At 41.3% G+C, this 14512-nt stretch overlaps 1 protein-coding gene across 7 annotated transcripts in view; it reads left to right on the top strand.

Annotated features, from left to right (window-relative positions):
* DAPK1 (death associated protein kinase 1) overlaps positions 1-14512 on the top strand; it is a 214435-nt gene that overhangs the window by 191368 nt on the left and 8555 nt on the right. For all 7 annotated transcript variants that reach the window (XM_033236896.1, XM_033236900.1, XM_033236895.1 and 4 more), the window contains 2 exons: positions 11476-11673; positions 13121-13259. In XM_033236896.1, the coding sequence (XP_033092787.1) occupies positions 11476-11673; positions 13121-13259 (337 nt within the window). The remainder of the gene's footprint in view (positions 1-11475; positions 11674-13120; positions 13260-14512) is intronic.

Below are 14512 nucleotides of genomic sequence, written 5' to 3'. Positions count from 1 at the left end.
CCCGCCCCGCACACACACACAGCCTTCCCAGTCTCTGGTATCTATCATTCTACCCTCTACCTCCATAAAATCAACTTTTTTAGCTCCCACATGTGAATGAGAACATGCAGTGTTTATCTTTCTGTGCCTGGGTTATTTGACTTAATATAATGTCCTCCAGTTCTATCCATGTTGCTGCAAATGACATACTTTCATTCTGTTTTATGTCCAAGTATAAGTAGTATTCTGTTGTGTGTATACCACGTTTCTTTTATTCATTTGTTCCTTGATGGACACTTGGGTCAATTCCATATCTTTGCTATTGTGAATAGTGCTGAAGTAAACATGGGTGTGCACTTTTCCCTTTGATATACTGATTTCCTTTCCTTTGGAAAAATACACAGTAGCGGAATTACTAGATCATGTGTTAGCTCAATTTTTAGTCTTTTTGAGAAATCTCTATACTGTTTTCCATAATAACTGTGCTAATGTATATTTCTACCGATATATAAGAATTCTCTTTGTTCTGCATCATTGCCAGCATCTGCTATTTTTTTTTTTTTTGTCTTTTTAAGAATAGTCATTCCGATTGGTGTAAGAGGATGTCTCACTGTAGTTTTGATTTGCATTTCTTGGATGATTAGTGATATTGAACATTTTTCTCATTTACCTGTTGGCCGTTTGTATGTCTTCTTTTGAGAAATTTCTGTTCAGGTTCTTTGCCCATTTTTTTGTTTTCCTTTCTTTATCAACTTGTGTTTTAGATTCAGGGGTCCCTGTGCAGATGTGTTACCTGGTTATACTGCATGATGCTGAGGTTTAGGGTACAAATGATCTCAGCACCCAGGCACTGAGCATAGTACCCAACGGTTTTTCAGCCCTTGCCTCCCTCCCTCCCACCCCCTCTAGTAGTCCCCAGTTTCTATTTTTGCCACGTTTACATCCATGAGTACTGAATGTTTAGCACCCCCTTATAAGTGAGACCATGCAGTATTTGGTTTTCTGTTTTTGTGTTAATTCACTTAGGATAATGGCCTCCAGCTCCATTCATGTTGCTGCCAAGGACATGATTTTCTTCTTTTTTATGGCTTCGTAGTATTTCATGATGTATATGTACCACGTTGTCTTTATCAGTCTGCCATTGATGGGCACCTAGGTTGACTCCACGTCGTTGCTGTTGTGAATAGTGCTGCAATGAACATACGAGTGGATGTGTCTTTTTGGTGGAACAATTTTTCTCCTTTTGGATATATACCCAGAAAAGGGATTGCTGGGTCAAACGGTAGTTTTCTTTTTTGAAAAATCTCCAAACTTCTTTCCACAGTGGCTGAACTTATTTACATTCCCACAAACAATGTATAAGTGTTCCCTTTTCTTCACAACCTCACCAGCATCTCTTGTGTTTTGTTTTTTTTTTTTTTTTTGTATTTTTAATAATAGCCATTCTGATTGGTGTAAAATGGTATCTCATTGTGGTTTTGATTTGCATTTCTCTGATGATTAGTGATGTTGAGCTTTTTTTCATACGTCTGTTGGCTACTTGTATGTCTCCTTTTGAAAAGTGTCTGTTCATGTCCTTTGCCCACTTTTTAATGGGGTTATTTGGTTTTTGCTTGTTGAACTCTTTCATAGATTCTAGATCTTAGATTATGCCTTTGTTGGATGCATAGTTTGTGAATATTTTCTCCCGTTCTGTAGGTTATCTGCTTACTCTGTTGACAGTTTCTTTTGCTGTTCAGAAGCTCTTTAGTTAGGTCCTACCTGTCAGTTTTTGTTTTTGTTGGCAATTGTTTTTGAGGACTTACTGAGAAATTCTTTCAAGGTCAGTATCCAAAATGGTGTTTCCTAGATTTTCTTCTAGGATTCTTATAGTTTGAGGTTTTACATTTACAGCTTTAATTCATCTTGAATTAATTTTTTTATATGGTGAAAGGTAGGAATCCAGTTTCATTCTTTTGCATATGGCTTGCCAGCTATCCCAGCGCCATTGATTGAATAGGGAGTCCTTTCCATATTACCTATTTTTGTCAGCTTTGTCACAGATCAGGTGGCTGTAGGTGTGCAGGTTTATTTCTGGGTTCTCTCTTCTGTTCCACTGGTCTGTGTGTCTTGTTTTTGTACCAGTACCATGCTGAAACCTTTGCCCACTTTTTGATAGGACTGTTTGTTATTTTACTGTTCAGCTGTTTGAGTTCCTTGTATATTCCGGATATTAATCCCTTGTCATATAAATAGTTTGCAAAATATTGTCTCCCATTCTACAAATTGTCTCTTCACTCTGTTGTTTCCTTTGCTATGCAAAAACTGTTTAGTTTAATACACTCTAAGTTGTCTATTTTTGTTTTTATTACCTGTGCTTTTGAGGTTTTATCTACAATACCTTTGTAGGACCAATGTCCTGAAGCCTGTCTTTTCTACTGGTTTTATAATTTAGGGCATACATATAAGTCTTTAATCCATCTTGAGTTGATTTTTGTATATGGTGAGAGACAGGGGTCCAGTTGCATTCTTCTGCGTATGGATATTCATTTATTTGCCCTGGTAAATATTTATTTATTTATTTACCCAGGGTAAATAAATGCACCATTTATTTACAGGGGTGTTCTTTTCCCCAATATGTGTTCTTAGTGCCTCTGTCAAAAGTTATGTGTTCTTAGTGCCTCTGTCAAAAGTTATCCAGGCTATGAATACCTGGATTTATTTCTGAGTTTTCTATTCTGTTCCATTGGTCTATGTGTCTGTTTTTATATCAATACCATGCTGTTTTGGTTGTTATAGCCTTGCAGTGTATTTTGAAGTCAAGTAGTGAGATGCCTCTAGCTTTGTTCTTTTTTTTTTTTTTTTTTTTTTTTGAGACAGAGTCTCGCTCTGTGGCCCGGGCTGGAGTGCAGTGGCCGGATCTCAGCTCACTGCAAGCTCCGCCTCCCGGGTTCACGCCATTCTCCTGCCTCAGCCTCCAGAGTATCTGGGACTACAGGCGCCCGCCACCTCGCCCGGCTAGTTTTTTGTATTTTTTTTTTAGTGGAGACGGGGTTTCACCATGTTAGCCAGGATGGTCTCGATCTCCTGACCTCGTGATCCGCCCGTCTCGGCCTCCCAAAGTGCTGGGATTACAGGCTTGAGCCACCGCGCCCGCCTAGCTTTGTTCTTTATGCTCAGGATTGCTTTGGCTATTTGGCCACTATTTTGTTTCTGTACAAATTTTCGGATTGTCTTTTCTATTTCTGTGAAAAATGACATTGGTATTTTGATAAGGATTGCATTGAATCTGTAGATTGCCTTGAGTAGTATGAGCATTGTCACAATGTTGATCCTTCCGATATGTGACCACAGCATGTATTTGCATTTTGTTTGTGTCCTCTTTAATGTCTTTCGTCTGTGTGCTTTTCCTTGTAGGGGTCTTTCAACTCCTTGGCTAAATTTCTTCCTGGGTATTTTATTTTTATTGCAGCTATTGTAAATGGAATTGCCCTCTTGATTTCTTTCTCAGCTAGTTCATTATTGATGTATAGAAAGGCTACTGGTTTTTGTAGGTTGATTTTGTATCCTGCAACTTTACCTATTTACTATGAATTTATTTCTCTTATCTAAGAGTTTTTTGGTGGAGTCTTTAGGTTTCTGTAGTTATAAGACCATATCATTTGCAAAGAGGGACAGTTTGAGTTTCTCTTGTCTAGTTTATATGCTTTTTATGTCTTTCCCTTTTCCTGATTGTTCTGGCTGAGAATTCCAGTCCTGTGTTGAATAGGAGTGATGTAGGGGGCATCCTTGTCTTATTTCAGATCTTAAAGGAAAAGCTTTCAGCTTTTCTCTATTCAGTATGATGTCAGCTATGGGTTCATCATGTATGGCCTTTATTATGTTGAGATATGTTCCTTCTGTGCCTAGTTTGTTGACTGCTTTTATCATGAAGGGATGTTGAATTTTGTCAAATGCTTTTTCAACATCTGTTGAGATTATGATATGGCTTTTGTTCTTTCTGTTGATGTGGTATAGTTTGCCGACTCATGCTTGCATCCCTGATTATGGTGTATCATCTTTTTTGTGTGCTGTTGGATTTGGTTTACTAGTATATTGTTGAGGTTTTTTGCATCTGTGTTTATCAGGGATCTTGGCCCGTGTTGTTGTTGTTGTTGTTACATTCTTTTCTGGTTTTGCTATCATGGCAGTGCTGGTTTCATGGAATAAATTAAGGAGAATTCCCTCCCCTTCAGTTTTTTGGAATAGTTTGAGGAGAATCATTAGTTCTTCTGACATCCAAACCTGGACTTTTCTTTTTGGGGAGGCTTTTTAATACTGATTCAATCTCATTACTCATTATTGGTCTGCTCAAGTTTTCTGTTTCTTTCTGATTCAGTCTTTGTAAATTATCTGTCTAGGAATTTATCTATTTCCTTTAGATGTTCCAGTTAGCGTATAGTTGTTCATAATAATCTCTGATGATCTTTGGTATTTTTATGGCATCAGTTGTAATATCTTACTTTTCATTCCTCATTTTGTTCTTTTGGGTCTTCTCTCTTTTTTTTTTTTTTTCTAGGTCAGTCTAGCAAATGGTTTAGCAATTTTGTTTATATTATAAAAAAATTTTTTTCATTTCATCAGTTCTTTGTATTTTTTTAGTCTCTATTTTGTTTAGTTCTTCTCTGACCTTATTATTTATTTTCTTCTGCTAAATTGTGGTTTGGCTTGTTCTTGCTTCTCCAGTTCCTTGAGGTGCCTCATTAGATTGTTTATCTGAAAGTTTCTGAGTTTTTGATATAGGTGTTCATTGTTATAAACTTCCTTCTTAGCACTGCTTTTGCTGTAGGTTTTGGTCTTGTGCTTTGATTTTCATTTGTTTCCAGATTTTTAAAAATTTCTCCCCTAATTTCTTTCTTGACCCTGTGGTCATTCAGGAGCATGTTGTTTACTTTCCATGTATTTGTACAATTTCCAAAGTCCTTCTTGTTATCAATTTCTAGTTTTACTGCATTGTGGTTTGAGGAGATATTTGATATAATTTCAATTTTTTAAATATTTGTTGAGACTTTTTGTGTATCCGGATATATGTTCTATCCTGGAGAATATTCTGTGTGCTGATGAGAAGAATGTATATTCTGTAGCTGTTGGATTAAATGTTCTGTAAATGTCTATTAGGTCCATTTGGGCTAACATGCAGTTTAAATTCACTGTTTTTTTGTTAATTTTCTGTCTATATAATCTGCCTAATGCTGAAAGTGGGGTGTTGAATTACCCAAATATTGTTGTATTGAAGTCTCTCTCTTCCTTATAGATCTAATGATATTTACTGTAAATATCTGGGTGCTTCGGTGATGAATACATGTATGTTTAGAATTGTTATATCCTCTTGCTGAATTGATCCCTTTTGTGTTATATAATGACCTTCTTTGTTTTTGTTTTACTGTTTTTGACTTAAAGTCTGTTTTATCTGCTGCAAGTACAGCAACTTTTGCTCACTTTTGGTTTCCATTTTCATGGAATATCTTTTTGTATCCCTTTACTTTCAATCTATATGTATCTTTGTAGATAAAATGGATTTCTTCCCTAGAACTTAAAGTATAATAAAAAATAAATAAATAAAATAAAAAAATAAAAAGAAACAAACACACTGTCAGTTTGGCAGTTCTTTCTTAATATAGTTAACCATGAAGCCAGACAGAAGCCAGATATATCAACAACCAAATTTCCCTACATGCTTGCATTGCTTCACACTGTATTTGCTCTTCTGCATAGATACACTCTCTATTAAAGTATATATACTAAAGTATATATACTATCTATTAAAATGTAATCACTTACTGGTCACATACCTAAAGTGATTTTGTTTTGTTTTGTTTTTTTGACACAGATTCTCACTCTGTCATCCAGGTCGGAGTGCAGTGGCGTGATCTTGGCTCCACCTCCTGATCACACAATTTTCATGCCTCAGCCTCCTCCAGAGTAGCTGGGATTATAGATGTATGCCGTCATGCCTGGCCAATTTTTGTATTTTTAGTAGAGATGGAGTATTACCATGTTGGCCAGGCTGGTCTCAAACTCCTGGCCTCAAGTGATCTACCCACCTCTGCCTCCCAAAGTGCTGAGATTACAGGCATGAGCCACCATGCCCAGCCTAAAGTGAATTTCTTAATTGTACTATATATATATATATATATATATATATATATATATATATATAGTGGTATTGGTGAACTTAAAGACATTAAATTGTGCATCAGGAACAAAATATTCATCATGTGTTTTTTTGACTCTGGGTAACACTACAGCCTCCAAGGTAAACTGAGTAGAAAATTTTCAGGTTGGTTTCCTGTCTGTTTTTTCTTTTAATTTGCATTTATTTGCTGTTTGTTCTTCTTTAGGTTTTACTTTTATATATATATATTAATAAAACCATTGATGGTTTTTAGTTTCTAATGGAAGGAAGGCTCTTACTTGGTGCCATGAATAGTCGTTTTGTTTCCTATGCATTTCCAGTAACTCATCATGTGCTCTACTTATCTAAAGTTCCTAAGCTACCTTTTTCAAACCTCTAAAAATTGATAGTGGACATCAGCCTTTAAAATTTGTTTGGTTTTGCTTACCTCTAATGAACTAGAGAGCTATAAGAACTTTAAGGTTCCTGGCAAAAAATAATAAAAGGTTTATTCTTATAAGTTCTGAATAGAAAAAAAAAAATGGATTTCTTGTCAGCAGCATATAGCTGGGCCATGTTTTGTTAGTCAAACAGCCAGTCTGTATCTTTTAGATGGAAAATTAATCCATATACATTCAAGGCTATTATTAATATGTGAGGGTTTATTCCTGTCATTTTATTAATTGATTTTTTGTTGTTTTGTATATTTTTTATTCCCTTCTTTCTCCTTCATTATCATTGTGGTTTGGTGGCTTTCTGTAGTTGTAATATTTGAGTCCTTTCTCTTCCTTAATACGTTTGCTCTACCAGTGGATATATGCTTTCATGTGTTTTCATGATGGAGGAATTGTCCTTTCACTTCTAGGTGTAGAACTCCCTTAAGCATTGTTTGTGGATTTGATCTAGTGGTGATCAATTCCTCCAGCTTTTCTTGTTTGGGGAAGACTTTATTTGTCCTTCACTTATGAAGCATAACTTTGCTGAGTGTAGTATCCTTGGCTGACAATTTTCGTCTTTCAGCTCTTTGAGTATAGCATTTTATTCTTTCCTGGCCAGTAGAATTTCTGCTGAGAAATCTGCTGTGAGTCTGATGAGCGTTCCCTTGTAAGTGATTAGATTTTTTTTTTTTTTTCTGTTTTCAGACTTCCCTTTGTCTTTGACTTTTGACAATTGGACTCTAATGTGCCATGGAGAGGACACTTTTTCAATTGTATCTGTTTGGAGATCTCTCCAGCTTCCTGCATCTGGATTTCCAAATCTCTTGCCAAACCTAGAAAGTTTTTAACAGTTATTTTAATAAATAGATTTTTTACCTCCTTCAGTTTCCCTTTACCTTTGGGACACCAAAAATTTGAATATTTGATTGCTTTATGGTGTCCCATATGTCACAAGAGCTTTGTTTATTTTTTATTTTATTTTTTTAATGTTGTCTGATTGGGTTATTACAAAAGACCTATCTTCAATTTCTGAAATTCTTTCTTCTGCTTGACCTAGTCTATTGTTGTAGCTTTTGAATAAATTTTCTATTTTATTCAAGAAGTTCTTCAATTCTAGAATTTCTGTTTTGATTCTTTGGTGAACTTCTCATTAATGTTCTGAGTTGTTTTTCTGATTTCTTTGTATTGTTTTTGTGGATTCTTTTGTACCTCACTGAACTTGTTTAATGTCATGATTTTAAATACTTTTTTTAGATTGCATAGGTTTATTTTTCATTAGAATCTGTTGCTGGAGAGTTATTATGCTCTTTTGGAGATATAATATTTACATGCTTTTTCATGTTTCTTGTGTCCTTACATTGAGATCTGTGCATCTGGTATAACAGTCACTTCTTTGAACTTTTTGAACTTGCTTTCACAGGGGAGGGCATTTTCCTGAAGATGTGTCTATGGTGTTGGTTGAGCAGGGGACTTTGGCTTTCTAGGTGCATGCAGTAGCATAGTGGCCATATGATTTTTTTTCAGCTGTGACTAGCTCCAGTGGTGTCTCATTTTCTCAGTGGCTTGGGCTATGGTTGTTAGTAGAGGCTGTGGTAAAGTTTTTCTGGAGATGGGGATGCCATGTAGGCCAGTCCTCAGAACCTAGTGGTGGCAGTGGTGGGCTGAGCATGCCTGCCCTTGGGCCGCAAGGTGGTATATGCTGGCACTGATACTCATGGGTCCAGGTAGGTTGATTCTTGGGCCTCCAGGCAGCTTACTCAAGTTCTGGTAGTAGTAGCAGTGGGCCAGGTCGTGGGCCAGGTGGGTAGCAGTGGACTGGGAGTAGCAGTGGGCCAGGTGGGTAGTCAGGTTCTCAGTTCCCTGGGCAGCAGGAGTGGTGTGAGTGATGGCAGTAGTCGTAGTGAGACAACCCTCTGACTCACAAGCCATCTGTGCTGATGTTGGCAGTGGCTGCAATGGGCTAGGCAGGCCAGTACCTAGCCCTGCAGGTGGCACATACAGGTGGGTGCCAGCTGTGATGATAGTGGTAGGTTGGCTGGGCGTGACCTCGGGCCACTGAGAGGAGTGCTCAGGTGCCGGCGGTGGTGGACTGGGCTGGGTGATCCCCAGGCCCCCAGACAGCATACTCAGGCTCTTAGGGGATCGTGGAGTCCAGCTCAGCAGGCCTGTCCTCAGGTCCGCGGGTGGTGCATGTGATCCCCAGCCCCTGGCAAAATGCTTGAGTCAGGGCGGCAGTGGCTGCACTGTGACTCTGCTACTGGGAAGAGTGGTCCTGCTTTCAGTGTCAGCAGCCGTATGCAGCCAGCTGGGGAGGGTGTGATTTGCACGTACTTCAGACCCGGTAGACACAGCAGCAGTGACTGCAGACGGGATTCTGCCCTTAGGGCGCATGAAAATGCACAGCCACTACTCTGCTAGGGATAGTGGGGTCTCTGTCAATGGCTCATGCCTAGACCTTGGTGGCAGCTGCCAGCCAAGGTGGTGGCTGCAGACAGAGATGTCAGTGGGACTCTAGGGCTGGGGTGAGGCCAAGGCCATTGGACTACAGAGCAGGATGCAGTCTAGGAGTGTTTGGAATACACAAATGGTGCCGCAGTTAGCTGCTTAGGACTCAGAGAGTGCGTGGGAGCCAGCCTGAGTGCCCTCTCTGGAGCAGTGCCATTATGCAGTCTCCAGGCAGCTCCCTTGGCTCATCTCCAGGCCCACTGGGGTGGAGGGTCCCCCTGTACCAGGGGCAAAAATTGTGGGAGTTCATGGTCTGTGTGCATTTTGCTCTTTTTTTTTTTTTTTTTTTGAGATGGAGTCTCACTCTGTCGCCCAGGCTGAAGTGTGGTGGTGCAATCTCGGCTCACTGCAAGCTCTGCTTCCCTGATTCACACCATTCTCCTGCCTCAGCCTCCCGAGTAGCTGGGACTACAGGTGCCCACCACCACGCCCAGCTAATTTTTTTGTATATTTAGTAGAGACAGGGTTTCACCATGTGAGCCAAGATGGTCTCGATCTCCTGACCTCGTGATCTGCCTGCCTCGGCCTCCCAAAGTGCTGGGATTACAGGCGTGAGCCACCGCGCCTGGCACATTTTGCTCTCTTAAAAGTTGAACTTCCTCCGAGCTCCCCAGACAGAACTGGCTGTGGCAGCACAGAGAGAAGAGAAGCTTGTCTTGGGACCCCAGGCCCTGCTCCCATCTGCTCTCTCACAGCCCCAGCCCCAACCCACATCAGGACCCCACACTCCCAGAGCCAATTTCTGGGTACCAGAACTTTCCACGCTTGGCCGCAGCCAGCTTTGGAGGGTGGTCCCTCCTCCTTCACTACAAGGCTGAGAAAAACCCTTTAGATCTCAGACTGCGTCTTGACTACAGGATTTCAGGTACAGAGTAAGCACTGAGGGGTAAACTAGGTGAAGAGAGCCTTCAAATCCTGTGGTGGAAGTGGTCTTGCCAGGCCCCAGAGGCCAGTGGTGGGCGGCCACAGTCCTGGCAGGATGTGGCAGTGTAGAGGGGGGCATCTCAGGTTCATTGGAGGTTCCAGGCATCCTGGGAGCCGGCTCCTCTGGCCAAGTCAGTCCCCGTTCTCACACCTGCGCATGCTTATTGCTGCTTCTGAGCAGCCTGGACAGGGCCCTCACTTACCTGGCCAAGTCATTCTCTGTTGAGCCAAATTCAGGTGACTTTTCATAATGAAGTCACTGTTACATTCAATATCCTATACCCTGGCATGTTCCAAAATTCATGTATACTTATTCAGGACACAAAGTCTTTTCACCCACCTTCTCTCATTTAATCCTCTGTGGGACTTTGTGAGTTTGGGAATCACGAACCTAAAGTGGGCAGTTTGTCCCTGGCTCCTTCCTTGTCAGGAGTAAATTCTGCAAGTAAAGGTGGAGTGTCTGTATTAAGGATATATGAGGCTACAACTGTGTCGTTATGGATGTGGTGTTCACACTTCTGCATAATATGACTTGGTGGATCTTTGTTTTTTCCCCAGGTGGTTCTCTCTTTTTTTTAATATACCAATATTTGAGGGAGAGTAATACAAAATATATATGTATACACACACACACACTTCCATGTAAGCACCCAGGTATGCACATATATGTGTACATGCATGTTATTTGTGTGTGTGTGTAGCACTACAGAGTATTAGAAGTAGTCATGGGATGGATGGATGGATAGATAGATAGATAGATAGATTGATAGATAGATAGATAGACAAATAATAATGAAGGTACTTAGGGAAAGAGTTAAGCAGGTATAGACATAAGTAGAGAAACAGACATGGATATACATGCTATAGATATGTAAGCGTGACACAAGTCGATCCGGACTTCAGTAGATGTGTGTCTTAGTTCATTTTGTGTTGCTGTAACAGAATACTCAAGACAGGGTAATTGATAAGAAAAGAGGTTCATTTAGCTCATGGCTCTGCAGACTGGGAAGTTCAAGTGGCATGGCACCAGCATCTGCTTTGCTTCTGGTGAGAGCTTTCGAGCTGGGTCTAAACGTGGCAGAAGGTCAAATGGGAAGTCAACACATGGGAAGGGACAGAAACCTGCTTTACATCAACCCACGTTCTCAGGACCTAATCTATTCCCACGAGAGCTAATCCATTCTCATGAGAGCAAGAACACACTCACTCACTCTCACCAGCACCAAGCCATTTGGGAGGGATTTGCCCTTAGGACCCAAACACCTCCCACCAGGCTTCACCTCACTGAGCATCATCACCTCACTGAGCATCAGTGATTTCAATGTGAGTTTTAGTGGGGAAAAACCATACCCAAGTCATAACAAGATGTGTACACATACAGAAGAAGGCCATAAGTATCACTGTGCCTACGTCGAATCCTTGGAATGCTAAGAGAAATTATGATTGAAATTTAGTTAGTGGTGTTTCACGATTGTTATCATTTTTCTTTTTCTGTAGGAGTTGGCGATTTCAGCGTGTGGGAGTTCTCTGGAAATCCTGTGTATTTCTGCTGTTATGACTATTTTGCTGCAAATGATCCCACATCAATCCATGTTGTTGTCTTTAGTCTAGAAGAGCCCTATGAGATCCAGCTGAACCAAGTGATTTTCTGGCTCAGTTTCCTGAAGTCCCTTGTCCCAGTTGAAGAACCCATAGGTGAGCTAAGTCCCTGCGGGCCAGTGATGTCCCACCTGTGGTTGGCCAGGAATCACCTCCTCCTTCCAGGCTCCTGCTCTGCTCCTGCTACTGCTGCTGCTGGCCTTGCACCAGGCCATGAGCAGATCCCACTGTTTGTGGCTAACAGCTGAGCCACCTTCCTTTCTCCTTCCTGCTAGGAGACGTCCACTCTGAGAAGATTCCTGGGGCTCAGGTGTTCGTGGTGTTGTGCAGGGAGTTTTTGTTTCACAATTGCATATTCCTGCCTCAAAGGCCCATTTCTGAACAGTCCTTTGAAAGGCATTTCTCACTTTCTTTCTACACTTGAGAGCCATGATCATTGTATGTTGGGTGCAAAATGGAATCCCTGCTTGGATAGCTACTGCACCTTTACCTAAAGGGTACAGAATTAGTCAGCAGAATGAGCTCTTCTTCATCCTGTAATTCTACTAAGAAATGAAGAAAGAGGCCGGGTGCAGTGGTTCACACTTGTAATCCTAGCACTATGGGAAGCTGAGCGGGGGGCGAATGGCTTGAGCTCAGGAGTTCAAGACCAGCCTGGCCAACATGGCAAAACCTCATCTCTACAAAACATACAAAAACTTAGCCAGGTGTGATGGTGTGTGCCTGTAGTCCCAGCTACTTAGGGGGCTGAGGCAGGAGGATTGCTTGAATCTGGGAGGTTGAGGCTGCAGTGAGCCAAGATCATGCCACTGCATTTAGCCTGGGTTGACACAGTGAGACTCTGTCTCAAAAAAAAAAAAAAGAGAGAAATGAAGAAAGGGAACATGTTGACTAAATGTGTTAACTTTATTCCCAGAGGAGAGGATAACATGAAGTAAACTTCTTTTGGTCTTTGCCCACAAGAGAAGCAGCCTTCCCTGGTGAAATGCAACACTCAGCAGTCAATTTTTTTTTCCAGAAAAGCATATAATAATACAAGGAATATGGCTTAATACCCCTCTGGGTACTGCCAGTTTTGCCTCTTTCTTTCTCCTTTTTTTCGTTTGTTTTAAACACTCCCCTAAGTGAGAGGCTATTTGTGTGACTTGTAGGTTTGTATCTCTCACCCATCTCTGTGGTGTTGCTGCACTCTGAGGTCTCTCTTTGGTCTTGTAAATGGCGTCCCCCTTGTCAGAGGTTAAATTTTCCCTGTCCTTATAAGTAGGGGCTATTTGGAGACTGAGAAACTGTCTTTGTCATTCTGGTCCACTTTGAGCAACCTTCCTTGTGGCCTAGGAGATGGGCTCATCCTGTCGTTGGCCAGGCTGGGGCCTTCTAGGGTCACAGAGCACAGCGGGCATGGGGCCTTCATGTCTGTGGCAGGTTGCACTTGTACCTGGAGAGTCGGCCTGGGTATGAGGCTAACACACCCCCCTCACTTGGGCAGGAGAGGCAGCCAGGTAGGAGGACCCACGCCCTGAAGCAGTTCCCTCTCTGTCCCCAGCCTTCGGTGGCAAGCTGAAGAACCCACTCCAAGTTGTCCTGGTGGCCACCCATGCTGACATCATGAATGTTCCTCGACCGGCTGGAGGCGAGTTTGGATATGACAAAGACACATCGTTGCTGAAAGAGATTAGGAACAGGTGAGGGGCAGCCATCTAGTCTCCAGCTCATGGACAGCCTCCTCTCCCTGAGAACTGAAGCAGAGGTGTGAAAAGTACAGAGGAAGCCTCAGGAACCAGAGAAAGGTTTTAAAAGTCGTTCTTTCTTGGTCGACTCCATTCTTGTACAGGTTGTGTATCCCTTATTGGAAATGATTGGCTTTAGAAGTGTTTCTGATTTCATATTTGTTTGGATTTTAATGTATTTACGTATATATAGTGCTTGAACATCCTAATTCAAAAATTCTACATCTGAAATGCTCTAATAACCATTTCCTTGGCATGTCTTGTCTTTGCCCAAAAAGTTTTTGGATTTTGGAACATTTCAGATTTCTGGATTAGGGATGCACAACCATTATTTTTCATTTTTATTAAAACAATGAATCCACATAATAAATCAAATACAAATGGAGAGCACGTGATAAAAGGCAACCGTCTTTCCCCTTCTTCCTCCCTCCCAGCAACACTGCCCGGAGGTGACTTCGTTTAGCTCTTTAGATTTCAGTACGCAGTATTCAGTGTTCAGAAACACTAATCAGTATATCTTACAATATAACTTGCAACCTACTAGTGAGTCTTAAAATTCATTTAGGAAGTCATGGCCAATTCTTTTTAAAATGGGATGAATGCAGTGGGATACGACAGGGCAGGACAGGACGGGACAGGACAGGATAGGCTAGGCTAGGCTAGGATAGATCAGAGTACTTTTCAAGTCAAGTATTATTTTGTAAGACGTTTGTTTCACTGAAGAGTATGGGTATGTATAGGATTATGATGTAAAATATGTTTTTACTTAGAGTCTATCGAAAAAGTTTGAACCTGCAGCTTTATATAATATACTAGTATCTCTGATCTTGCATTATCAACTTGAGACACTTATTTATTGTCTTGAGACACTATATCTGTTGTCAGATATAAAAATGGGGCTTCTATTAATATTTTTAGGTCAGTGTTGTAGCTTTTGCATTCACACCTCTATTCTTAGTCCCTCCACTTTCCACAGTATCTCTTGTCCTCACTTGTAAGGTGCGAGCATTAGGCCTCACCTTTCCTGCCTCGGGAGGAGCTGACATCTTTCCACGCTGTGTTCCTGCTGCTTCGTGCAAACCTGAAGTTCCCGCTCCTGTGACTCTGAGTGTATGCCAATTTCCCCAAGTCTCTGCACCCACTGTGACGAGGCAGAGCTCACCAACAGCAGGGATGGGGAGGGGCCTTTGCAAGGACGCCAGGACTTT

The sequence above is a fragment of the Trachypithecus francoisi genome, unplaced genomic scaffold (assembly GCF_009764315.1).
Source record: "Trachypithecus francoisi isolate TF-2019V2 unplaced genomic scaffold, Tfra_2.0 Lachesis_group16, whole genome shotgun sequence".
In the NCBI taxonomy this organism is placed as follows: Eukaryota; Metazoa; Chordata; class Mammalia; order Primates; family Cercopithecidae; genus Trachypithecus; species Trachypithecus francoisi.
Note: the sequence above shows the minus strand (reverse complement) of the source record. Positions and strands in the feature narration are given on the sequence as shown.